This window comes from Vulpes lagopus, chromosome 7 (genome assembly GCF_018345385.1).
Source record: "Vulpes lagopus strain Blue_001 chromosome 7, ASM1834538v1, whole genome shotgun sequence".
Lineage (NCBI taxonomy): Eukaryota > Metazoa > Chordata > Mammalia > Carnivora > Canidae > Vulpes > Vulpes lagopus.
In genome coordinates, this window is record NC_054830.1 from 54121887 (window position 1) to 54146447 (window position 24561).

General features: G+C 52.7%; 1 protein-coding gene across 1 annotated transcript in view; it reads left to right on the forward strand.

Moving 5' to 3' along the window:
* Positions 1 to 24561, forward strand: part of WNT7A (Wnt family member 7A) — a 65714-nt gene that overhangs the window by 10823 nt on the left and 30330 nt on the right. Inside the window, exon 6 of the mRNA XM_041762427.1 lies at positions 14531 to 14802. Within this exon, the coding sequence (XP_041618361.1) occupies positions 14531 to 14802 (272 nt within the window). The remainder of the gene's footprint in view (positions 1 to 14530; positions 14803 to 24561) is intronic.

A 24561-nucleotide genomic window follows, 5' to 3' on the forward strand; every position in this document is an offset into this window, starting at 1 on the left:
TAGCCTTTCTCTGGTGACACCTACAGAAGTCCTACAGTTCACCCTGGGTGGATTAGCCAACAGGGCTTGACTTTGGGTCATGTGTCCATCCCAAACCAATCACAGTGGCCAAGGGCAGTGCTTTTGTTGGCTAGGCCTAGGAGCCCCACCTAGACCATCTCTCAGGGGACAGGGACTGTTCATGAGTCTATAAGCCAGCCCGGGGCTTCTGTAACAAACAACCACGGGCTGGGCAGCTTAGACAAAGATGCTTCTTTCTCACTGTTCTGGAGGCCGGAAGCCCAAGATCAAGGTGTTAGCAGGTTTGATTTCTTCTGAGGCCCTCTCCTTGCCCTACAGATGGCCACTTTCTTACTGTGTCCTCACATGATCTTTCCCCTGTGGACATGCTCTTCATGTCTCTGTGTGCTCATCTCCTCCGCTTATAAGGACACCGGTCTGACTGGGTTAGGACCCACCATAATGGCCTCATTTCAACTCAACCCCTGTTTTGAAGGTCATACCTCTGAATACATATTGTCCTTTGTCATATTCTGTAACACTGGGGGTTAGAGCTGCAACATATGAAGGGGATGGGAGACACAAGTCAGCCCATAACAATGAGCAACCAGAAAGTGGAATGGTCTGTGCTTTAGGGAAAGGCCAATAGGGTGTAGTGGGTGCTCAGAGGTGAGACTCCAAGGTGGTAGAAGTGGACTGGACAGTGAAGATAGCCCTTGATCTGGGTTTTAAGGGGTAGGTAGAATTTCACCAGTGAATGGGATCCCTGGCAGAGGGAACCATGGGGCAAAGACATGGATGTTGGATTGCTAAGAGGATCTTGAACAGGAGTCTGCAGCCTCAGGAGGCAGGGAGGCAGTAGCCTCAGATGATATTGCAGGCCAGCTCTCCAGGGCTCTTAAATGCCAGGGGTTATCGGAATGAGGTATGTGGCTCCATATCAAATTTATCAGGTGCTACCCAGTGTGGCCCTTGGGGGCTTAAGAAGGCATTCACCTCCCCTTCACCCTTTTTCTTTCCTTAAATAACTCAGTGAACTCCCCTTGAATCTGCCACCCAACACAACAACTAGAACTGAGAATGGGTAATTTATACTTGCTGTAGCCATCCCTTGTGCACCCCCTGCCTCTCCCTCCCAAGCCACACTGTCTCTATCTTGAGTCTTGGGTTTCCCATTTCTTGCTTGTTTATGTTTGTTTTATCATATCTATATAGTCCCCAGAGGTAAATTATTTGGTTTTAGTTGTATTTAATTTTATAAAGAAAAGACATCATGCTATATGCAATCTTTTGGATTTACTATTGTCACTTACTAGTAAAAAAAAAAAAACCATCTACAGTATTCCTTCAGCTGTTGTTGATTCCTTTTGGCTGTGGTAATAGACTCCAATCTATACTCCTGTGCTTTTGGTTAGGGGGCATCTGGGTCACCTTTAAGCTTTTGGTGTCACATTGCCACCATCGGCCTCTTTGAGCATGTCTCCTGGCACCCATGTGCGTGTGTTTCTCTTGAGTGTATACAGAGGAGTGAATTGATGGCCACAGGGTATGAGTGTCAACCTGATTTCTGCGGTGATTGTGCCAAGTGCCCGCCAGCAGAATTGATTGACAGCTTCTCCAATACTTGGGATTATCCAGATTTCCTTCTTACTGTTGTCTTGATTTCCCCTGAGAAATAATTTGGGGGAGCCCTCTTCCCCCATGTGCATGTTTACTGTATTGGCTGTGCATGTTTACTCTTTTGTGACTTGCCTGTTCATGCTTTTTGCCCGTTTTTCCATCCAGTTGTGTGTTCTTTCCTCAGGTTTGGCCATCATGATTATAGTACTGAGTTTTGGTGCAGGGGAGCAAGGTTGGACCAGGCAGGCCCCAGGGGTGGTGGCCCAAGTGGGGCTTCACTCTCCTGTCCTTTGCCTTTTCACCGAGGATCCATAGCAGCCAGGCACTGCGACAGCCCTTCCTCCTGTATGGCTTCATCCATCCCTGCAAAAGGTGGTCTGTCTACCTCCATCTCAGCCTCTGAGTGAGGCAGAGGCTGACCAAAGTCAACTAGCTGTTTTGTGGTAGAGCTGAGATGGGCAGTGCCAAGTTCCCTGCTGCTGGGAGATTCTTCTGTTTTGTGAGCCTGCCAGATTTCAGATTCTCTAAGCTGACATGTATTTGAGAACCTTATCTTGTTGGTAGGCCATGTGGCAGCCAAGTGAGAATTCATAGGAAAGTCACACAGCTAGGTTTCCATCCTAGCCCCATCACTAGGACTCTGAGAGAGTACCTCAGTCTGCTCATCTGCAGAATGGGGGAGTCGCATGATCCACCTTGCCAGGTGACAACATTGTGAGGGATATAAGACCCTGGCACCTGTAGATTAAGTCCATCAGAAATCATCCCTTTACCCCTCCCAGGAGGCTCACATGCCCATCTCAGATGAAGATGAGCTCAAGGAATTGAGGATGCATGCACTAGATTTTATTCTCGGTGCAGTAGAGTGGGCAGATGTAGAGAAGAATGGGGAGAAGCTATTGATGCAATTGCTAATCTAAGCTCACCATTTGGACTCTACCTATGAAATGAATCTGCCTGTCAGTCTACTTCTCACACCTCTGTCACCACCTTCTGGTTCAAAACCTCCATCTTTAGAGAGTTGTTGCCCAGACAGCTCCATCAGCCCCTCATGTACCCCTGCCTCCAACCACACAGCCATCCAGCATAGCATCTTCTCAGCATTGCTTTGATCATGGCATCCCCCTGTGTAAAACCCTGTAGTGGTTTCCTATTCCTCTGGGAATCAAATATGGACAGGGCCCCTGGTCCTTTACAGACCTTGGTGACCTGCACCCAGACTCCATTTCCACTCCATCTTCATCTCATTTCCACCACAGACCCTTGCCTTTCTTTTGACCCTCAAGCATGCTTTCTCCCCAGACGCTCTTCTGTCCTTCCATTCCTGGCTCACATGTCACCTCCCTAGAGAAGCCTTCATGACACCCCTTGTAGCATAGACCACCTGTCCCTGTCTGCTCCTTACCTTGCCGGATTTTTCATATCACGTCACTACCTGGGGACAGATTCTCTATTTGCTCATTTGTGCAGCACTGTATGAGAGTTCAGCCCTGAGGCCACCTGCTTGGCTCTTTTCCTGTCTTCCCCACTTACTAGCTATGGACCTTGACCAAACAGCAATGATAATAGCATCTGTTCCATAGGTTGTGTCCCATAGGTTGAGATCAATTATTCCCCATCAAGCATTCAGAACTGTCTGGCACAGTTCTCCAGAAATCATAGTTGTGGCGTTGCTATCATCTATCTCTTGGGCCAGAAGACAGCTCTGTGAGGAAGCAGAAGCCTCTGACACAGCACCTGGCATGTGGAAGACATGGTGGCCACAGATGGGCACTGAGGATGTGGGGACCTCCCTGGGTACTGGTACCTGCCCTTAACTCCCTCTGGAGGCAGGAAATGGAAGAGAAGGGTGAGAGGGAGAAGGTGGCAATACATAGGAGGTATCCCAGCAGGTTTCCACTCAAATGCCATCTCCTCCAGGAAGCCTTCCTTGACCATCAAGGTTGGTCAACTTGTATTGATGTTTCTACAGCACTTACCACTCTCAGAAGTAACATTGCTTCCTTTTGTAAGGATATGTCCAATATCAGTCTTTTCCCTGACCGTGGGGGTGTCCATGGAACCCAGGCCTGTCAATCATCTTCTCCTGGGACACCCCCAGAGCCTGGCACACAGCAGGTGCTCAGGAAACACATGAAGAAATGCACGACCCTGAAGCTCCTCTCTACCCTGTACCAGCAGTTGCTCTGACCCCTGAGGACAAGACCTGGCTCTTGTTTCTCTTCTGACTCCCAGGTCTGGGTTATATCTCATGCACAGGAAGCACTCTGTTCCCTCCGTTGTGTGAGCAAATGCTTTTTATTGTGGCCCCAATACAAGACTGCACATTTTCATTTTAACCCATTTTAGCCTGGCCTTCTGTTGGTTCTCCCTTCCACCTTTGCACTGGCTTCAAATGGGATAGAAACTCTGATTAGGTCAAGGCCTAGGGAAGACCCCTTTCCCATAGCATGATTTGAGAAGACTTGGTCCCAGGGTCTGTTCAGCAGAACAGTAGGGCCCACCCCCTCTCTTCCTCCCTCCACTACCACCAAACCCTCTGGAGAAACGTAGGAGGGTTTTTTGGATGATAAATTGGGGAACTCAGAATGCTATGCTCCCTGCTCAAGGGAGCCAGAATGCCCACCAGCACATTAAAGGCTCTGAAAAGTCTTACAGGCAGGAGAACAGCTTGAACAGTGTTCCCCTGGAGGGTCCATTCATTTCTGACCTGGGACTCACTGACCATCTGGTGGAACTCCTCTTCAGAGGCCCCCCACACTAAGAAACACCACTCCGGGGATTCTCACAGCTTGATCATGCTCATAATGTGGTTTGGGACTAACAAGGAATTGACCTAGGTGTATTCAGTCACCAAGTCCTACGTCTTTCCGCAGTGGCACAGTAGAGGCACGCCCTAGCCTCTGACATTGGCATGCACGGTGAAATGTATTCAAATCCCCCCCTCTTTCAAAGGGACTTGAAAGTCCCTTCAATCAGCCACAAAATTCAGAATACCTGGTTTTCTACAGTAAAACATTTGTATGAATATATAATGTATATGTAGTAATGCACAGTATAGAAGGAAGAGTATGTGTCTAAAGTATAAGTGTACATGTTAGTGTTCTTTTGTTTTTTTGATTCCACATGTACGTGGATTTCTCTGTATTTGACTTTTTGCGTCTGATTTGGTTCACTTCGTGTAATGTTCTCCAAGTCCATCCATGTTGTCACAAATGGCAGGAGTTCCTTCTTCATTAGGGCTGGATAATATCCAACTATATGTATCAATCATATTTTCTTTATCCATTCATCCATTGATGTTCACATAAGTTGTTTGCACATCTTGGCTTTTGTAGATAATGCTGCAGTGAACACAAAGGTGCAGGTATCTTTCCAAGAGAATGATTGCGTTTTCTTTGGGTATGTTATCCAGGAGTGGGATTGCTGGATCATATATGGTCATTCCATTTTTAACTTTATGAGGAACCTCCATACTCTCTTCTATAGTGGCTACACAAATTTACATTCCCTCCCCCCCTCCAACAATATTGTCCTTTATCTTTCCCTAGGTGCTTTTGGTTGAATTCATCTAGTTTAAATCCTCGTGGGATCACACACCACAAGCTCCCCCCTGCCCCACCGTTGTGTCCACCCATTCAGTCATTTATCCACCCCAAGCATATTTACTAGAATCTTCTGTGTGTAGACTGATGAATAGGCCACGGGCTCTGCCCTCAAGATGCTCATGGTTTGGTGGGGAGAAGCAGCAAAGCTGAAATGTGCTCTGGGATCTCATAGAAGAGGAGAGGGCACTGGGCAGGGGAGCAGGTGGATTGTAGCACAGCAATGGGCTGGTCCACCACCGCGGGAAGGAGGGAGGGAGGGAGGGAGGGAGGGAAGGCCATGTGGCAGAGAAGCAGTGAAGAGAGGGACTTGCAGGTGTGACCCAGGCACCCCAGACTCTAGGGTGTGGGGTAGGGAGCACAGAAAGGGGCTGGAGAGAGAGGTGGACATGAATCAGTCCAGCACGGCTCTGCCTGGGAGGGGATCTGTCAGAAGAATTTCTTTCCCCTGTGTCAGGGGAGAGACAGGATGTGGGAAGACAATCACATTCTTAGCACATATAGAAATTTGCAATGTCCCCAGCATTACTGTCAACAAAGAAATGGTGATTTCCCGACGTGTGCTCCTGGGGACTGCTGCATTCTTTTCCAGATACTCACGACCTCCTGTTTGGTACTCCCCCCCCCAGAATTTTTCCAGGGATGGGCACAGATGACCTAGGATTCAGGCCCTGGGAGGGCACTACGCCCTCCTGCGTCTGCAAACCTGGTGATTTTGAAGCATTTCTGGACTTCTGCTCCTGTGACATTTGTCACCAGTTCTCTAGTGCCGCTCCCCCTCCCTCCCTGGGGGGACCTGCTGGGCCTAGGGTCCCTCCCCTGGGAATCTGCACCCCCACAAATGGCTCTGTCTTTTTGCCCCTTTCGGGCTGTGAAAGAGACTAGAGCACATGTCTGGTGAGCTAATGACCGCTTAGAGGGATGGATTCGAGGCCTTTCCAGGGAGTGAGAGAAACAGAAGCAAGGGGCGGGCCAGCTCCACTTTCTCTCTGCCATTTCTTAACAATACGCCATCTTGCCCCAGCGAAAGACCTATTCTTTCCCCATTCTTGCTTAGAACGCAGCTAACAAAGGACTTTTTGTCTCGTTTGCATTTTTTTTGCAAGCCTCAGTTCATCCTGGGTTTTAGCTCTCCTGACGCTATTCTTTGAGATGAGTCTTTTGTTATAATGTTCCCGTTCCAGCTTTCCTATGGTGGACAGACAGACAGACAGACAGACACACACACACACACACACACACACACACACACTCACACGCTTACACCCTTACACACGCGCTGTCTTTCATTCATCAACTGTGGGAGACTTCGCAGATAAACAATCCAGCTCCCCACAGCCTCGTGGGAAGAGACAACACAAAGTAAGGAACGCTAAGGTGCGGGACCACAAGCAGAGGGAGGGGATGTCAAGAAGGTCCCTCAGAGAGGGGACACTGGAGTGGCGTCCCCAGCATGCATCTTGTAGGAGCTCCTGCTTATTGATCCTTTCCCAGGTGTGGACCGAGTCTGTTTTGTGCTTTGTGTTTTTTTTGCCATCCAAACAAGGAGGTTAACTTAGGCCTTCAGAGGTCCATTAACTCATCCAAGGTCCTGCCATGGGCAAGCAGAGCCAGGATGCGAATCCAGATTTATTGACCTCCAGGGCCCTACTTCTAACCACCTGGCTACATTGCCCCTCATCAGGCAGATGGGAGGAAGGGCATGTCCAGGCTGAGGGAACAGCATGTGCAAAGGCACGCTGGCAGGAAGGGGCAGACGTTGACCTTTCGTGGATGGTCAGCGGTGTGCACTGGCTTTGCCCAGTGAGAGGAGAGACCCTGGGCTGGAGGGCAGACAGACGAGAGGGGCACATGCCCCTCCCCCAGTTTCCGGTGCTGTGGGCCCATTATCTGAGCCAGGCGCAGCACAGACAGGTACTCCCTACACACACCCCCCCTTCTTCCAGTTGCTCATCGAGAGGCTCTCTAGTTCCTCTGGATGGAGACAGCCAGCTGTGGCATTCTGAGCCCAGAAGGGCTGTGAGCCGCCATGCCACGGGACTGGCAAAGGCAACCTTTTTCCATCTGTATATTTTCCAAATCATCATATATTTCAGCTTGTGTCACTGCAGATTGCTCACTCTCTGACCCACTGGCTTTAAATAGCAAAAGAAAAAAAATACAATGCACTTTGTGGTTTCCAGTAAGATACCGTAAATACACCCAGATAATATTCCGGGGCAAGCCATTTACAGCGATTGCACAGGGCGGTGGAATGGAATCTTTCGGGCAGGCTTGCTCATCAGTTTATTTCCTCTGTACCCGCCGGGATCGTTATGGAGCTGGGCTGTGTGGAGGGCATCAACCAGGCTACCCATTTTCACCTCAGTGATAACCCGGTTCTTTGCTGAGCACCTTCTCGGGGTCTGGGCTCTTCACCTCGAGGTTGCACTAACTCTTCCTGGCAACTTGGCAGCGTCCTCCTGGTGGTTCCCATTTCACAGATGTGCAAGCTGAGACTCAGGGAGGCAGTGTCCTTGCTCAGGGTCACCCGGCTGAATAAGGAGTAGAGAGGAAGGACAGACAAGCCCTATCTTACCCAAGTTCTGAGTGGAAGCCAGCCACTTCTGGGTGGAAAATGTACCTGCACTGAGAATTAAGGAGGATGGGGTGGAGGTGAGAGTGGGGGCCTCGTGTCGGGAGTGAGGAGAGCCTGGGTCTAGTCCCCCTGGTCTTGCTGAGTCGCTGGTGACTTTGGGCAAGTTTCCTGGCCTCCATGAACCTGTCATTCCAGGAGGGACCCATGGGCTTTCTGTCTGTGGCTCTGGCAGTCTATTCTCTGATTCTGGAGACATGTGGGGCCTCTGTGCAGGGCAGGATGGTGGAGCCAGCCGAACCTGTCACTGCTGCCCTGTGCCCCTGGCTCACCTGCCTCTGCCACTGGCTAGACCACTTCGGGGTCCTCATCAGGGCCACCCCTGGGCCTGGAGCCCTCTCTCCCCACAGACAGAGGTGCATGGCTGGCTCCTCAGAGCTCTGAAGTTGCCACCCCTACTCTTTCCCTGCTCCCAGCACTGCTCTGTTCTATGTTCTTCAGAGTCCTCAGCTGCCACCAAGTGGTGTGATCTTACTGTCTGTCCCCCAGTGAAGGCAAGACCATTGCCTGAATCTGTCCTTGTGGTATGTCCAGCACCCAGCACAGTGCCTGGCACCTAGTAGGCATTCAAGAAATATGTGTGGAGTGCAGGAACAGGGCACATGGCTTGGTCAAGGAGGTTTGATGGAGGTTCTTCCTCTGCTCATGGGTGGGAGGGACAGGTTGACAGTCCAGACAGAGAGGACATGGGTCTTTTCTTGGAGGGCATGTGGTCAGCACTGGCCCAGCCCAGTGTGTGTTGCTCTCTGGCTTCATGTGGAAGACCTGGGGAGGAGCCTGGGCTGAGGCCAGGAGGACTGAGTGGGCATCATGGTGTTGAGGCAGGAGAGTAGGTTGGACTCTGGAGCAGAGCTAGTTGGGTTTAATCTCAGCAGGTTGCATCACCTCTCTGAACCTTAGTTTTCCCATATGTAAAATGGAGACAGTAATGGTCCACACCTCATAGGGTAGTTGCTAGGATTGAGTTGATCTGTATTGAGTGCTTAGGGAAGAGCCTCGCAAATAGTGTTTTATGACTTTGCTATGCTTATAAAGACCTGTGCCATTGGGCAGAGTTTCTGCAGCAGTAAAACAGATGTCCTACACACACTCTTGCAGATGTCTCAAGAGAGACTGACAAGGTGCCATTTGGGAAATCACCCAGCTAGAGGGGCTCCCTCAGGTGCTGAGACAGGGGCTGTGCTGGGAGCCCTGAGCATGGTCAGGGTCTAGGGCAGTCTGTGGAGTGGTTAGAGACAGCAGGTGACCTCCAAGTTTTCATACTGGCTCTGCCTGAGTAAGTCACTTTTCTGAGTCTCAGTATCCCCACTGATAAAATGCAGTATCCCCATGCAGGAGGCATGGATGGATGGAGTGTAACATGGTCTCTCACCCTGAGAGGCTGAAATTTTAAGATCTGGAGATCCTTGGAGTGCCTGGGAGGCTCAGTTGGTTGAGCGTCTGCCTTCGGCTCAGGTCATGATCTTGGGGTTCTGGGATCGAGCCCCACATCAGGCTCCCTGCTCCCCAAGGAATTTGCTTCTGTCTCTCCCTCTGATGCTTGTTCTCTCTCTCTGTCTCTCAAATATTTTTTTTAATCTTAAAAAAAAGATTTTGGGATTCTTCTCTACCTTCTTTTTGCCATCAAAACCTGTTCTTAGCTTAGCAAGTCATTTGCTTAGAATGAGCCTTATAAATTATTTGTTGATATGTTTTAACTGATAACGGAATGGCATTTCTTGGCAGAAATAAAGGCATTTTGATAAGCATCCATGCCTTAAGCCAAAGGAATCTCTCTTACCGTGGGCTTTCAGGTGCAGCAAGGAGCCAGGAAAGGAGGTGGGTAGGACCGAGAAGGGACACTTGGGCTTACAGTCCCAGTTCTGGCCGTGGGTGAGTGGCCTCAGTAAATCACGTCTACCTCTCAGAGTCTTGGTCTCCTCACCTGTAACATTGTGGAGAATGGTGTCTTGGGAGATACCACACAGAGCCAAGTGTAGGTCTGGCACATAGGAGGTGCTCAGCAAATGCTACTTTCTGCTTTCTCACCCCAACCCCAACTCCCCACAAAGCCACCCAGCCTCTGGCTAACTCTCTGCTGATACCTAGGTTGAATGGACCAAGTTCACCACTGCTCCCCACCTGCCTAATCAGACCCTCCCTGTACCTCACTTGGGGTGGTTTTCCTAAGGAATAGGTAAGCATACTTTTCCAAAGTGCCTAGCAGGGAGCCTGGCAAATAAGCCCTAAATAAAGGTCATGTGGTTGTTGGCCACTGACCAAGTTTGGAGCTTTCATTCTTTCATTCATTCATGCATGCATGCATGCAACAGAATTTACCAAGTACCTACTGTGTGTCAGGCTCTGGGGACCCAGTGGGGAACATGACAGAGTGATTGCCTTCAAGGAAATTATATTCCAGCGGAGCAGTGGGAGCGGTAGGTGTGTGAGGAACAGACGATAAATCTAAAATGGCAGGAGGGCTATGGAGAAAATTAGATCAGGGGCGGAGGGAGTTTCTTTACCTCCCAAGGGTGTGCCTGTAAGTTCATCAATTATAATCGCTGTAATACTCACTAGCATTTGTTTAAGCACCAGCTATGTGCCAGGTGGTACATATTTCTTCCTGCAGAGTAGGTGATACTAACAGACATGGAAATGGAGGCACAGAGAGGTTAAGTGACTTGCCCAAGGTCATCTAGCTTCTGGCAGGGGTGCAGCTGGAATGCAGCCCTGCTCATTCATTCATGCCTCACACATTGTGGTGAGGGTTGTAAACAGTGGAAGTGAGACAGACACGATCCCCATCCTCCTATGAACCTGAAGGGTGGCTGAGTACACAGCAAAATGGGACTTGGAAGTGATAATAACAAAAACGACCATGATGGTTGGCATTTACGGAACACTTAGTACACGCCAGGCTCTGTGCTCAGCACCTTCCCCTCATTCTGTGATTCAGTCGTGGTTGATGTCATTGTGCCCATTTCACAGAGGAAGCAACAGGGGTGTAAAGGGGTTAACAGCCTGATGCCCAGGCCAGTTTCCTCAGTGGCCAGGTGGGCGGTGGGGGAGAAAGGGAGGTGGGACTGGGCAGTGCCAGTCTAATGTTGGTGGGCAAGGCCACCGTCCAGGTCAATAGCAGAGGTTCATGGTGACTCTTAGCATCCAGAGGCACTGGACTTGAGCAGCCAGTCCCTGGGTTCCTGGGGACACTCACAGCCATAGCCTTCACGTCCCTGGGGCAGGGGTGCTGAGGTGAAGGCCAGATTGGCAGAGAGGGGAAGGCCATGGCGCATGGTGGCACTTCACTCTGGTGTGGGGAGTCCACCTTGAACTCAGGGGAGTTAAATGTGTCAGGGTGCAGCTGCCCTCCCCCAGCCTTAAGGGGGTGTGCCTGGAAACAGAAGCTGTGTTTGACTGTCTGTCCGTCACCATCTCCATCACTGTATGCTACTCAAGGGCTCAGGGACACCAGGGGACCATCCTGCGGGGCGGGTTCAGCAGCTGCACACAAAATTACCACAAAGGTCCTGCCCCTCCCCACCCTGCCCCTGCCCCCCACCCCACCGCCCCAGGGAGGAGTCTGGGAGAAGAGCAAGGCTCTGATGACCAGCCTGCCCCCCCTCAATTTGTATACTCCATTCTTGATCTGGTCAAGGGGACAGGTCTCCCTTCAGCTGGAGAGCCTGCCAATGGTGCCCGCTGCACCTTGGGTCATTTAATTCCTGGGGACCGGTCTTGACCTGTATGGGGTGTCTGGAGGCTCAGTCTGTGGCTCAGCTCGCTGCTCCCCGTTTGGGTGGCCTGCACAAGCTGGACCTTTCTCCTGGCTTCAATTCTTTCAAACATAAATGAAGATCAATGTAGCCTCCCAGTCTCTACCTTTCCCAGCAGTAAAGGACTGTTACTACCGACATCAGGAGACATTGTAATAAATCTAACCTTTGGCGCCCCTTTTTCATACTGGGCCCTGTGCTAAATGCTTCACCTTTGTTAGTTTTTTTAATCCTCTACCCTAAGAAAGTGAGTGGTTGTTATCCCGATTTTATAGTGGAAGGACTGAAGCCCAGAGTTTGGGTGAGAGTTTACCTGAGGTCACACAGCTGGAAAGCGAAATGGGGATGACCTCCTGCCCGTGGTCTTGCTCTCTTTATGCCCTTCATCTGATGATTCTCTTCTTTGATGTTGTTGAGGGTCTAATCTCACTGTTGGCTGTCTCCAGCATATTATTTTCTTGTGTGTTTGATGGTCTGTGCTGTGAACTGATTCCTGGGGGCTTTGTCTTTGCTTCTCCAGGGGTCTTAGGGAATCACCAGCCTGGGGCCGGTCTTCCCCCCTGACTTGGGAGCCCCTGAGCATGCAGAGGGACAAGTTGGAGCCAAATCTCAAAGGCAGGGACAAGACTCCCAGTTCCCAGGAGATTCTGGTTTCCTCACCCTCCTACCTCCTGTTCTGGCCACGTCACACCTGCTTTCCTGGGGGCGGGCTGATTTTTCCCAATCTACCCTCTTCTGTGGAGTCTATCCATCAAGTTTCCAATGTTCTGCCCTGGTGGGACTCAAGTCCTGATCACTGGTCCTTGAGGCCTTAATTCGTCCTTGAGGCCTTAATTCGCTAGCTCCTTTTTCTGCAAGAGCCCAGCAACACGAGATGGCCACTTTCTGTTCCTACTTGTCCAGCTGCTGATCAGTTCTGTCTCCAACACATGGCCCCCCACGGATTCCCTGGCCTTCCTGTGAGCCCAGCCATGCACTAGAAGGTGTTATGCAGCATTTCTTAATTTCACATCAGCGTTGTCAGGTGTCCAGCCTGCCCGGAGGTCGAGCCTATGCATATATCCACCCAGGGGCTGCCCCCTGTTGATGTTACTTTGTGCTCAGCCCTCTGCAAGGTGCGTGTGACACATGTATGGTTTCTCATACCAGTGTGATCAATAAGGTGTGCAGAATCAGGAACCTGGTAGGTGCTCAAATAATGCCCTTCTTCACATCCCAGGGGTTGAGATACTGTCAAAAGGAGAAGTGCCTGGTGTAGGGGTGTTTGTTGAGCTGGGCATTGGGCTAAGCGTGTCACACACACTCCTGTAACTTCTCAGCTGCTCCTATCAGGCAGGCATTGGCATCGAATGCATTTCCCAAATAGGGAGACTGAGGCTCAGAGAGGAGGAGGAACTTGCCTAAGTCACGGGCAGGAGGTGATGGAGCTGGGATTGGAAGCCCTATGAGAACAGGAGCCCCACGGATGGGCTGGCATGGAGCATCAGGGCAGAGGGCCCTAATATAGCAAAGCCATCCGACAGGTGGAGAGGCCTGCATGTCTGCAGAGCGAGAAAGCCGTAGTCGGGGATGGGGTGAGGGCAGATTGTTTGTGGCTCAGCAACCTGGGTGAGGGAGGCCTGGAGGTGGATGGGGAAATCATGACCTGAGGCCTGAAGCAGCTTGGAGGTTGCCTCACCCAATCCTCACCCACCGCTGAGGGCATGGCGCCACAACACCCTGGAACCCTTCTCCCTGCCCCTTAGTGCTGGCTCAGCCCTGCCTCACTCACTTGTTGTGGGTGCAAGGCCTATTCTTCCGGGGAGCCCTCCCTGAACCCCCACTGTGAGAGAAAATTTGCTGAGGGCTCACTTGGGGCTTCCCATAGAGTGCCTGGGTTCATCTTCATCATGTACAGTAGACTCTGCTCTTGAACCCTTTTTGTGGATGGAGAGAATGAGGCTCAGAAAGGCTAAGAGGCAGAGTGGCAGTGCTGCTGTGCGCAGCTACTCGGGATCCTTCCACTCCCACTTAAAGCCCTAGCACCGTCCTGCAGGGCCTTTATACATCCTTATAGGCAGTTTCCAGCCTCCTGGCAGGGCCGTCTCCAAAAATCTGGGAAGACCTGTGGGAAGGCACTGCCTCAGTGCCCCCCCAACGCCTTCCCCTCCATTGAAGCTACTTGTCCAGGGTTCCTCCTGCCCCTTTCCACCCTGACTGTGGGCAGTCCCTCTCCCCTCCACTAGCCCTTGCCTTCTGTATCAGACTGATGCCCGAGGATGCAGACGTGAAGGGGGCCAGGTCCCAGCCTTCTCTGGAGAGGCTCACAGTCTAGTGCGAGGGCCATGGAGAAGAGGAAGGGATGGCCCTATAAAGGACAGGTGACACACAACAATAATAATAGGGATCAGGAGCACAAGACCTGCTGTCAGGCAGGAGCATGAGCCAGGCACGGAGTTGAGAGACTCTTAACGTTCTCTGTCATTGCTCTGAGAAAGGCACGATTGCCATGTCCCCACCTTATAGCTGAGGAGACTGAGGCATGGGGAGGGGTCGTGGTTGGCTGAAAGTCGCAGGGCCCGGACGAGGTTGCTCTGGCTTCGGGGCCTGCAGGTGTTTAAGAACTCCTGCGTTGTGGTCTGTCGCCAGGTGCCGGGAGTGCGCTGCCAGGGCTTCAGGGCGGCCTCAGGTTGGCGGGGAGTGGGCGTTCTCACCAGGGCGCCACATCGGGCCTCGCCTGGAGGCTGGACTGCGGGCCCTGCGCCTTCGTGTGGCTCTGTCCAGCGGACGCCCCGGGGCGTCGGCGGATGGCTCTGGATGGGTGCTGCGAGCGCCCAAGGTGGAGCTTCCGGGGAGGGAGGGAGCGGCGGGTGCGCTGGGCGGGCTTGCCGCAGGGCGCCCGGGCCTGACGCCGTCCCCTCCTCCTCTCCTCGCAGGGAGCCGGGAGGCTGCCTTCACCTACGCCATCATCGCTGCCGGCGTGGCCCACGCCATCACGGCCGCCTGCACCCAAGGCAACCTGAGTGACTGTGGCTGCGACAAGGAGAAGCAAGGCCAGTACCACCGGGACGAGGGCTGGAAGTGGGGTGGCTGCTCTGCCGACATCCGCTACGGCATCGGCTTCGCCAAGGTCTTTGTGGATGCCCGGGAGATCAAGCAGAATGCCCGGACTCTCATGAACTTGCACAATAACGAGGCGGGCCGAAAGGTAGGCAGCCCGGGGCGGGCGCCCGGCAGCCCAGCAGGCCGCAGACAGCGCCGCTCAGCGCCCGCGCGGCGCCACGCGGGTCGGGCCCGGACACACGGAATGACCGGGTCCCTCTTAGCACCGAGGGCTGTGACCCGGCGGCATGGCAAGAGGGAGGGGGGCGACGCCCTGTCCTTGAGTCCACGGAGTCGGCTAGGGCGAGGGGGACGGGTGGAGGTGAGCTCGGTAGGAATCACCCCTGAGGAGCAGTTGCCGGGGCCGCTGAAGTGTCCTCGGTCGCCTCTACCAAGATCTGGAGCTCAGAATAAGGGAGGTGACCGTTCCATCTCGATTGCCTCTTCAGATCCTCCTGCATTCTAGGCTTAGCTTACAAGAGAGTCAGGGATGCTTCGGGATATTCCCAGTGGAGGCGGCTGGGATGGAAAGGGGGCTGGACACTCTGTCCCATGAGCAGCTGGCTCTCCCAAGGCAGGGGAGCACATGGGTCTGCAGGCCCAGAGTATAAAGGAAGAGCCTGTGGGGAGTGAGTGTCACACAGAGGCAGGTCCTGCCACTGTGAGGACAAGCCGCAGCCACTGAGAAACAGATTGAGTTGCCGAGGAAGTGAGCTCTCCATCCCAGGAAGTATGCAAGCGCCAGCAGCTTGAACAGGTGTCTCGGGGCACCCAAAGTAGGCTGCCTGGTGTGGGCGGTGTCTGGGGCAGAGGCCTGAGGTTGGGGGTGGGTTCTGGAAGTGCCTGTGAAGGCCAAGGTGTTCAGAGCCCACTCGGGAGAGGAAAATCTCCAGGGACTAATTGGAGCTCCATAGAGGAGTGTCTGTGAGCCAGGGCAGATAGGGAGGGAGGGCTCCATGCTACCTGGAAATGTGGGAGCCACAGGAGCCGGGCTGGAGCAGGAGTGACAAGCGTGAGGGAGACAGTGCATAGGGCGATGGTGAACCAGGGAACCCGGGCCCCATTTATGAGACTCCCGCTGGGTTCCTGCCTACTATGGCTACATGGGGAGGCCGGCCCACGGCTGCCAGACTCAGACTTCTACGTGTAATCACTTCATTTTTAAGTGTTGGACTTTAAAACTGGTAGTCACTGGCAGACTCTTAAAAAATACAGAGAAGGTCAGGACACATGGGTGGCTCAGCGGTTGAGCACCTGCCTTCGGCTCAGGGCATGATCCCAGAGTCCTGGGATTGAGTCCCTCATCGAGCTCCCAGAGGGAGCCTGCTTCTCCCTCTGCCTGTGTCTCTGCCTCTCTCTGTGTGTCTCTCAGGAATAAATAAATGAAATCTTTAAAAAAAATAAAGAAAAGGTGAAAAGAAAGATCACCAGAGGCTCAGTTGCATACATCTCCTGGCAACATATAGGCCTTGAGCTGCTCATTCGGGTGATGGAGGATTTTGTGGCATGGTCTTGTTCTGCGAGAGCGCATCCATGGAACAGGTGTCTCCTGGCTCTGGATGTATCAGCTCACTTAATCCTCTAGGCGTCCCTGTGAATGGTCTTGTCATTATCCCTGTTTCACAGGTGAAGACATTGAGGCACAGAAGTGAAGGAGGTTCCCACAGCTAATGAGCAAAGTCAGAATTCGAACCCAGCACATCTGGTTCCCGAGCTGGGCAGTCTTTGCTTGCCAAGGTGTGATGGTCAGAGCATGGGCCGGCAGTAGGCTGCCTGGGTTCACGCTCTGGCTCTGGCACTCCTTCCTTCCTGGGAAGGAAGCAGAGCTGGCAGGAGTGTCCTTAGGGCTTCGGTGGAGAGCGAAGGAGACAAGGCAGGAGGACACTTACCCCGGGGCCTGGCACAGAGTTAGTCCTCGGCAAGGTTGGGTGTGATTACAAGTTGTGCAAACATGTGTCATGTTCGAGGCAGTCTGTCTGGCAAGTGGTGTCAGGAGTAGCCCGCACACCTGCAGGGGAGCCAGCCCCCCCTGGCGTGCAAAGGAATGAGGCCAGCTGGCCCTTCCTGCTGCCTTCGGGTCCCCTGCCCTCCTCCTCCTCTCCAGCCTCCCACCGCATCCTGTGTGTCAGAGCCTCCCCAGCTGCCCTGCCACGGTGAGTCACACAGGCAGAGCGGCTCACCTGGCCCTCCCAGGACGATGTCCTGGGGCGAAGTGTAAGGCCCTGCCTGTTCAGTCCCCCAGCTGGGAGCTCCTGCCTGGGGCCAGCGCCCCCCCTCCAGGGTTCTCCGCTACTCATTCCTTCCTGTTTCTGTGGTCAGATCACTCCTTAGGGTTGAGGTCACAGCTCTTAGGCTTCCTCCTGCCCTGGAAGCTCCTGCTCCCTGGGGGTGGACGGAAGGAAGGCAAGTGGCTTCCCTCTTCCGGCCTGTTTCTTCACCTGTGCCTACCTGGTTGGGCCCCTAGGAGACCTAAAGGAGGGACTCCCCTAGCCTGGGGTAAGAAGGACTCTGGGTATATCACATGCAAGACGGCTTGGGAAGCCACGCAGCTGCAGCAGGTGCGAGGACCGTGGTGCTGTGCCAGGCAGCTTTGGGGCAATGCAGATGATGGGAGCTGTCAGAGGTCATAAAACCAACCTCAGTGGGCTTCCTGGAGGAAGTAAGTGAGGTCTGGCTAGGCAGAGAAGAGAGGTGAAGAGAACCCAGGTCTGGGTGGGGACTTAGGGCCAGTTTAGGGGCCAGAGCAGCTGGTCTGTGGGTCCTTGAAGGGGTAACAGCACCTGAGGAGCCGGCAAGGTTACATGCCAGGTTAAGGAATGAGGGCCTTGCGTTCTCCCCTCAGATTTTCCTGTGGCTGCCTTCTTACTGTTTAGGCTTCAGCTCAGCTGTCTTCTCCTCAGAAAAGCTTTCCTTTCACTTCCTTCCCAGCCCCTTCTCAGATGTTGCCTCGTTCTGGAGCTTTCTGCTCTCCCTAGACCATAAGCTTGATGAGGACAGAGACTCCGTGTGTCTCACTCATGGCCACATGCCAGAGCCTGGCAGGCAGAGGCATTCTACATAGGTACGGAGTGAATGGTTGAGTGCCTGGTGGTCACTGGGGAGCCACTGATGGTTCTGGGGCAGAGGTGGTGCAGAAGTCCTAGGAGCTGACTCTGGGGAGGCGGAGTGAGGCCTCCGGCAGGGTTGGGAATGGGTCTGGGAAGAGAGCGGGCTGTGTCCAAGTTGATGTTTTGGAGCAGGAACAACTCTCCTAGCTCAGGGAAATGCAGCTGAAGGAAGCTCCGCACCCCTCCCAGCTCCAGTCTGGTTTGGGAGGACCCTTGCGGATGCCTTCCTAAAACAGCCATTCATTCACCCAGGCACTGTGTATTTTCCAGAGCTCACAGGTGGAATTCGAGACTTTCCAGTGTACACAGGAAGAGACCTGAGCAACCACCAGTCTGGCTCCTTGTGGGGTGCAATCAGAGGCCACCCAGGGCAGTGGCCACACTCCTCAGGCAGAGCACAGGGGGAAGGCAGCGTCCCAGCCTAGTCCTGCGGTGGCCAGACTCTCACACCCTGCTATAGGGCACCCCAAGGGTCCAGGCACACATCCAAATGGTGAGGAGCAAGGGTAGCCACTTAGCCTGGGGTTGGTAAGGCTCAGTGTATATCAGCTCTGGGCCTCATCTCCATCTGAGGCCTCCATTCCACCATGTGATCCCCAGGTGCTGGTCAGGGCCAGGTGAAGGCATGGTGTAGGGGGCAGGGGGAGATGCCCGCAGGGTCCTGCCTTGTGTGCTGTTTGTTATTCAGAGGCACAGCGGCCCACCACAGGATTCCCCCACAATAGGCTTCCATGGCCCCACGCACAGGAGAAAGGAGGCCAGCCCACAGCCGCCCCTGGCTGAGCATCTTGGAAGGGATCGCAGATGTGTTTATCGCTGGCTCCCTTGCTCCTGCCGTGAGAAGACAAGACTCAACCCGACCGCAGGCTCTGGGCTTGTTGGCAGTGGTGAGAGAGCAAAGGAGGAGGAAGTTGGGGAAGGGTTAGGCGTCCCGAGGGGCAGAGGTGGTGGCAGGCCCCGTGAGGGGAGACCCAGGGCAGCCCACCGCCTCACCTGGCAGGTGCGGGCGGGTAAAGGCCGTGGGGCATTGTGCCCTTATAAGTCTCTAGCTTGGGTGTGAGCCGGGGCAGAGCCAGGTGATCACCTGCAGATGCGGGCCTCGGGGTGGGGGCACTGCTGCAGGCCGCGGGGGCTCTCCCTCCCCTCTCTGTCTCATGTAGCTGTGTGGTCCGCGGGGTCAAGTTAGCATGGTCAGATGAGAAGAAAGAAGTGGGGGTGCCGACAGCTCTTTTGGGAAGGTGATCTTAGAGTCTCTGCCTACAGGCATTTTAGGGCCATAATATTTTTGGATTGACATCCCAGGCTATTCAGGTTGGGATTAGAATATTAGGTTCCCATTCTCACATGTGGAGCCTAGAGTCACAGGATCTTTTTGGTGGAAAAGATCCTCCCTTTTTGGGTGGGAGGGAGAGAGGTGTCAGAAGCGCTGGGCTGAAATCTTTGGATGGTGGAATCCATGGCTTTGCATGGTTTCTTTCCAGCCTTTTGGGGGAGATGAACTAACCCTGATTCTTGCCCTTAAGATAGTCTAGTGAGAGAGTTGAGAAGAACAAAAATTTGATTGAGGATGACCCTCCATAGGAGAAATGCAACATAGAGAGAAGAGGCAGTGGTTTCCTCTCAGAGAAGTCTGGAGACCTCTAGGAAGAAGGGACTCCTTAGCTGGGCTTTGAAGGATCAATAGGAGTCCTACTCGCAAGGCAGGTGGAGGCAGGGGGAGGGTAGTGCAGGCAGTGTGGGGCTGGCAGAGTGCTCTGTGGGTCTGGGGAGAGAGGGGGAATAGGTGATGAGGCTGGAGCGGGGAGCCAGGGCCAGATGTGAGGTCTTGAATGCCAGTTCAAGGAGTGAGACTTTCCCCTTCTGCAGGAGGTTCCTGAAAGACTTTGGCAGGGGAGTGCATGGGCAGGTTTCTGGCCCCTCTGGGATAAAGTACAGAACAGTGTAAAGGGGGCAGGGCAGCAGCATGTGGGGAGGGACAAGCCATTTAGGGAGCAGAATAGCCAAGACCCACCTTGAATTGCTTTTGGGATGGATGGGTGGGTGCTGCTTCTTGCTGGGGTCAGGACCTGAGGCAGGGGGAGGAAACCAGTCTCAGAGGAAATGATAGGGATGCCTTTGGGACTGGGAGATCCTGGGGGCTGCAAGTGGGGGTGCCCAGGGGCATCCTGGATGCCTGGGTCTTAATTCAGGAGTGAGGTCTTGGCTGCAGCCACTTCCTGGCAGCCACCAGCAGGAGGCAGTAACAGAAGCCCTGGTGTGTGATAGGCTTGCCCAGAGGAACCAGAAGAAGTGGGAAAGCAGGAGAGCCAGGCACAGCCCTGGGGAGGGGAGCACTGGGCAGGAAGGCTGTGGGGAGCAAAAGAGTAGTCATGGAGGTGGAAGGAGAGACAGGTGTAGGGCCTTCCAGATGCATTCCCCTGCTGGGCAGGATGCCCCCTATCCTACCTCGGCAGACACCCCTGCCAGGTCCCAGCTCTGGAACCCCAGCCAGGGGGCTAGGGGACCCGCCTCTCAGAGCCTCCGCACAGATACTGCACCTGGCAGGGCAGGCTGTCTGTCAGAGGCCTTCCTGTGCAAAGGGGAGTGTGCTGCAGCTCTGCGGGCCTTGAGGGAGGGAGGGGCCCCCCAGCATCCGTACCTGGGATTGTGGTGACTGAGTCCCAGAGAGGCAGCCCTGGGGACGGGGCCCAGCTGGGACTGGGCTGGCCCTGCTGGAATGTGCGCTTGCTCCAGGGAGGTGAGCTCAGGGGGATGGAATTCCACCGGAGTGAGAAGTCACCTTCCAGTCCCTGCCCAGCCTCTTGCTCACCGGAGGGAGGGGGGGTCGGTCTTGTCCCTTCCTGCCCTGCCCCGTCTGGTCTCGGTGCTCCTGGGAGCTGGATTCCCACTGTGCCCTGGCAGCAGGCAGGCCTGTGCATCAGGGGACACCAGGGACTTGGCCCCTGGCAGCTGGGGCGGGGCCCAGATAAGACTTACTGAGCTATGCTCCGCTCCACTTTCCCAAGGGCCACTTGCATATTTGACCAGATGGAGTGGTCAGCGGTGGCACGTTGAGGGCCAGAGGAGCCAAGCCCGGCCTGGTCTGAAGCCAGCTGACCAGGCAAGGCTGTGAGGAGTCCACCCCTCAGCCTGCCATGCCCTCAATTTCTGCCCCAGATCCAAGCGCAGCTGTGTGTTCTCACCTTTCCCCATGGAGAGGCTTCTGGCCGAAATTGAGGGATATGGGCTAGTGGCGGCCTTGGACAAAACTTGACCTCCAGGGCTTCAGTTTCTTCCATGATCTCAGAAGCGTCTTCCAGATCCAACATGTGGGGAAGGGGAAGACACTCCTGGATTTGGCCGATCTTGTTCCCACCACAGGACCTTAGCACATGTTCTTTCTTCTGTCTGGAATGCTCTTCCCTCGATCTTTGTATAACCAGCTCCTTCTTTTCCTTCAGATCTCTGCCCAGATATCCCCTTCTCAGGGAGCCCCTCCCTGACTTTCCTCTCCCACGTCCACCTTAGCTCTCTCTACACTACCCTGCTTTATTTTCTATGTGACTTTACCACCATATGAAGTTACCTTATTTACACAGATCATTATGCGTTTATTGCCTGTCTTCTTCCTCTGCAGTGTCAGCACCACAGGGTAAGGATGATGTAAGTTCAAGGCGTGTTGCCTGGCCTCAGAACAGTGCCTGGCATATAGTAAGAACTCAAGAAATATTTATTGAGTAAATGAATGAAATGACAAGTATCTGCTCTTACCTTGGGGAATTTCCCAGGAGTAAGATTGCCAGATAAAATACAGTTAACTCCCAGTTAAATTTGAATTTGGGATGACAAATTATTTTGTAGTATGAGTATGACCCAAGTATTATGTGGGGCATACTTATACTAAAAAAAAACTGTTTGTTGTTTAACTCAAATTCAGATTTTACTGGGTTTCTTGTATTTTTAAATTAAATTTCATAGGTCGACATATTATAAATATACACGCAATGGTCAGAACACAGAAACTTCCTATGTACCTTGGCCCAATTTTCTTCAACAGTTTGCAAAACTATAGTATAATATCACACCCAGGATATTGATATTGGTACAAGCATGACACGCAACATTTGCTTGCCGCAGGGATTCTTGAGCTGTATCTACTTTCTTCCTTCCCGTAACCCTGTCCTAATCCCTGGCAACTGCTCATCTGTCCTGTGTTCCTATAATTTTTATCATTTCAAGAATGTCGTATAAATGGAATCATGCAGTATCTAACCTATCGGGATTGGTTTTTCTCACTCAGCCTTATTCCCTCCAGATCTCTCCAAGTTGCTGTGTTTATCCATAGTCCATTCCTTTCTGTTACCATGTGTGCATGTGCCACAGTCTCTTTATAACCACTCACCTATTGAAAGACAGTTTGGGTCTGTTACACACAAAACTGAGTTGAACATTTGCGCACAGGTTTGGGGGTGAACATAAGGTTCCATTTCTCTGAGATAAAATGCCCCAGAGTGCAATGGCTGGGATATACGGTCATTGTATGTTGAGCTTTGTAAGAAAGTGCATTCCCACCACCAACATATGAGGGATCCAGTTTTCCCCCGCATACTCACCAGCATTGGGTGTTCTCACTGGGTTTTACTTCCGCTGTTCTCATAGGTGTGTGCAGTATCACACTGTGGACTTTTTTTTTTTTTTAAGATTTTATTTATTTATTCATGAAAGACATACACAGAGAGAGAGAGAGAGAGAGAGAGAGAGAGGCAGAGACACAGACAGAGGGAGAAGCAGGCTCCATGTGGGGATCCCGATGGGGAACTTGATCCTGGGACACCAGGATCACGCCCTGAGCCAGAGGCAGATGCTCAGCCCCTGAGCCACCCGGGTGCCCCTCGCACTGTGGTCTTAATGAGCATTTCCCTGATGGCTGATGATGTTGGACAGCTTTCCACGCACTTATTTGCTATCTGTAGATCCTCTTCAGTGAGTTGTCTAGTCATGTCTCGTGCCCATTTTCTAATTGCATTGTTTATGTTTCAACTGTTGGGTTTTGAGATCTCTTTCTGTATTCTAGATGCTGGTCTTTTGTCAGACACGTGGTTGGCCAATCTTTTTTTTCTCAGCAGATAGCTTGTCTATTCATCCTTGTCACAGGGTCTTTTCCAGAGCAGTACGTTTTTAAGTTTGATCAGACCCAGTTGATCAATTTTCCTATTTGTGGACAACGTTTTTGGTCTTGGCCAAGAACTTGCTGACTCCTGGCCCCACAGATTTTCCCTTTTTTTTCCAAAAGCTTTTGTAGTTTTACATTTTACATTTGAGCCCATGATTCTTCTTTTTTTTTAATTAACTCGTTCTTTTTAAAGCAACAAAGGCCGATTTTTTCAATTTATTAAAAAAAATTTTTTTTAATTTGCTTACTTAGTTTTAAAGATTGATTGATTTGAGAGAACACAAACAGGGGTTGGGGCAGAGAGAGAGGGAGAGAAGGAGGCTCTGCAGTGCAGAGCCCAACGTGGAGCTCAATCTCATGACCCTGAGGTCATGACCTGAGCTGAGACTCAGATGATCAACTGACAGAGCCACCCAGGCACCCCATAAAATTTATTTTTAATTGCAGTAAAATATACATAACACTTACCATCATAATCATTTTAAGATGTACAGTTTGGTGGTATAGGTACATTTATCTTGTTGTGCAACCATCAACACCACCTGTCTCCAGAACTTTCTTATCTTCCCATCCTGAAACTCTGTCCCCATTAAACACTAACTCCTCGTTCCCCCCTCTCCTGCAACCACCCTCCTATATTCTGTCTCTATGAATTTGCCTGCACGAGTGGAATCATGCACTGTTTGTCCTTTTTTGACTGGCTTATTTCACTGAGCACAGTCTCCTCAAGGTTCTGTGATCCATTTTGAGTTAACTCTCACTTGAGGTGTGTGTTTTAGATCACGGTTCTTTTTTTTTTCTTTTTTTTTGGCATATCGATGTGCTTGACCTGCAAACTGGGGACCCTACCCAGCCCCTACCGCTCCATAGAGGAGAGTGGCCTCAGGACAAGGGAGCCGAACTGTAGAATTATTTTAGAACTGACACCCTCCCTTCCTTGGGCCCATTTAATAGAAGAGAGACCGACACCAGATGCAGAGAGCCCTTGCCAAGACCACACACGCCAGGAGAGTGGAGGCGTAGGATTCGTACCTGAGGCCTGGCTCCCAGCCCTGCCTCCCTCCTGCCTCCCTCCTGTCCCTGTGGCTGGCCCAGGTGGGAGCTGGGCTAGATGAGGTGCTGATGTGGGGGCCCAGAGGTCCATCGGGGACTACTTCCTGGGATGACCAGGCTGGGGTGTGTGGGCCCAGGGGAAGGAGCCAGGATGGGTCTGGAGTAGAAGCTGTTGAGGAGGGGTCAGAGGAAAACCAGCCCAGGCCCAGGTGGATGATGCTCCTGAGGCCTGAGGTTTTCTAGTTTTCTCTGATGACACAGCAAAGGCAGAGCCCAGCCAGGTCTAGTCCCTGATGCCTTGGTGATAGCAGTGGATGGTGCTGGGGCAGGGAGGGGATGAGATAGGGGGCCACAGAGGTGGGGAGCAGAGGCAGAGCCCACAGAAGACAAATGTGTCTGGGTCCCCAGCTCCCTAGAGCCTGGTGCTCAGCAGCCCACTTTGCTCTGGGTGAGCTGCTAAGACCACCTCCCCACCCTGACCTGGGAATAGACACAGGCAGCCCAGCGCAGGCCCACAGGAGGTGGCTCCACACTCTGGCCTGGGAGGAGCTTA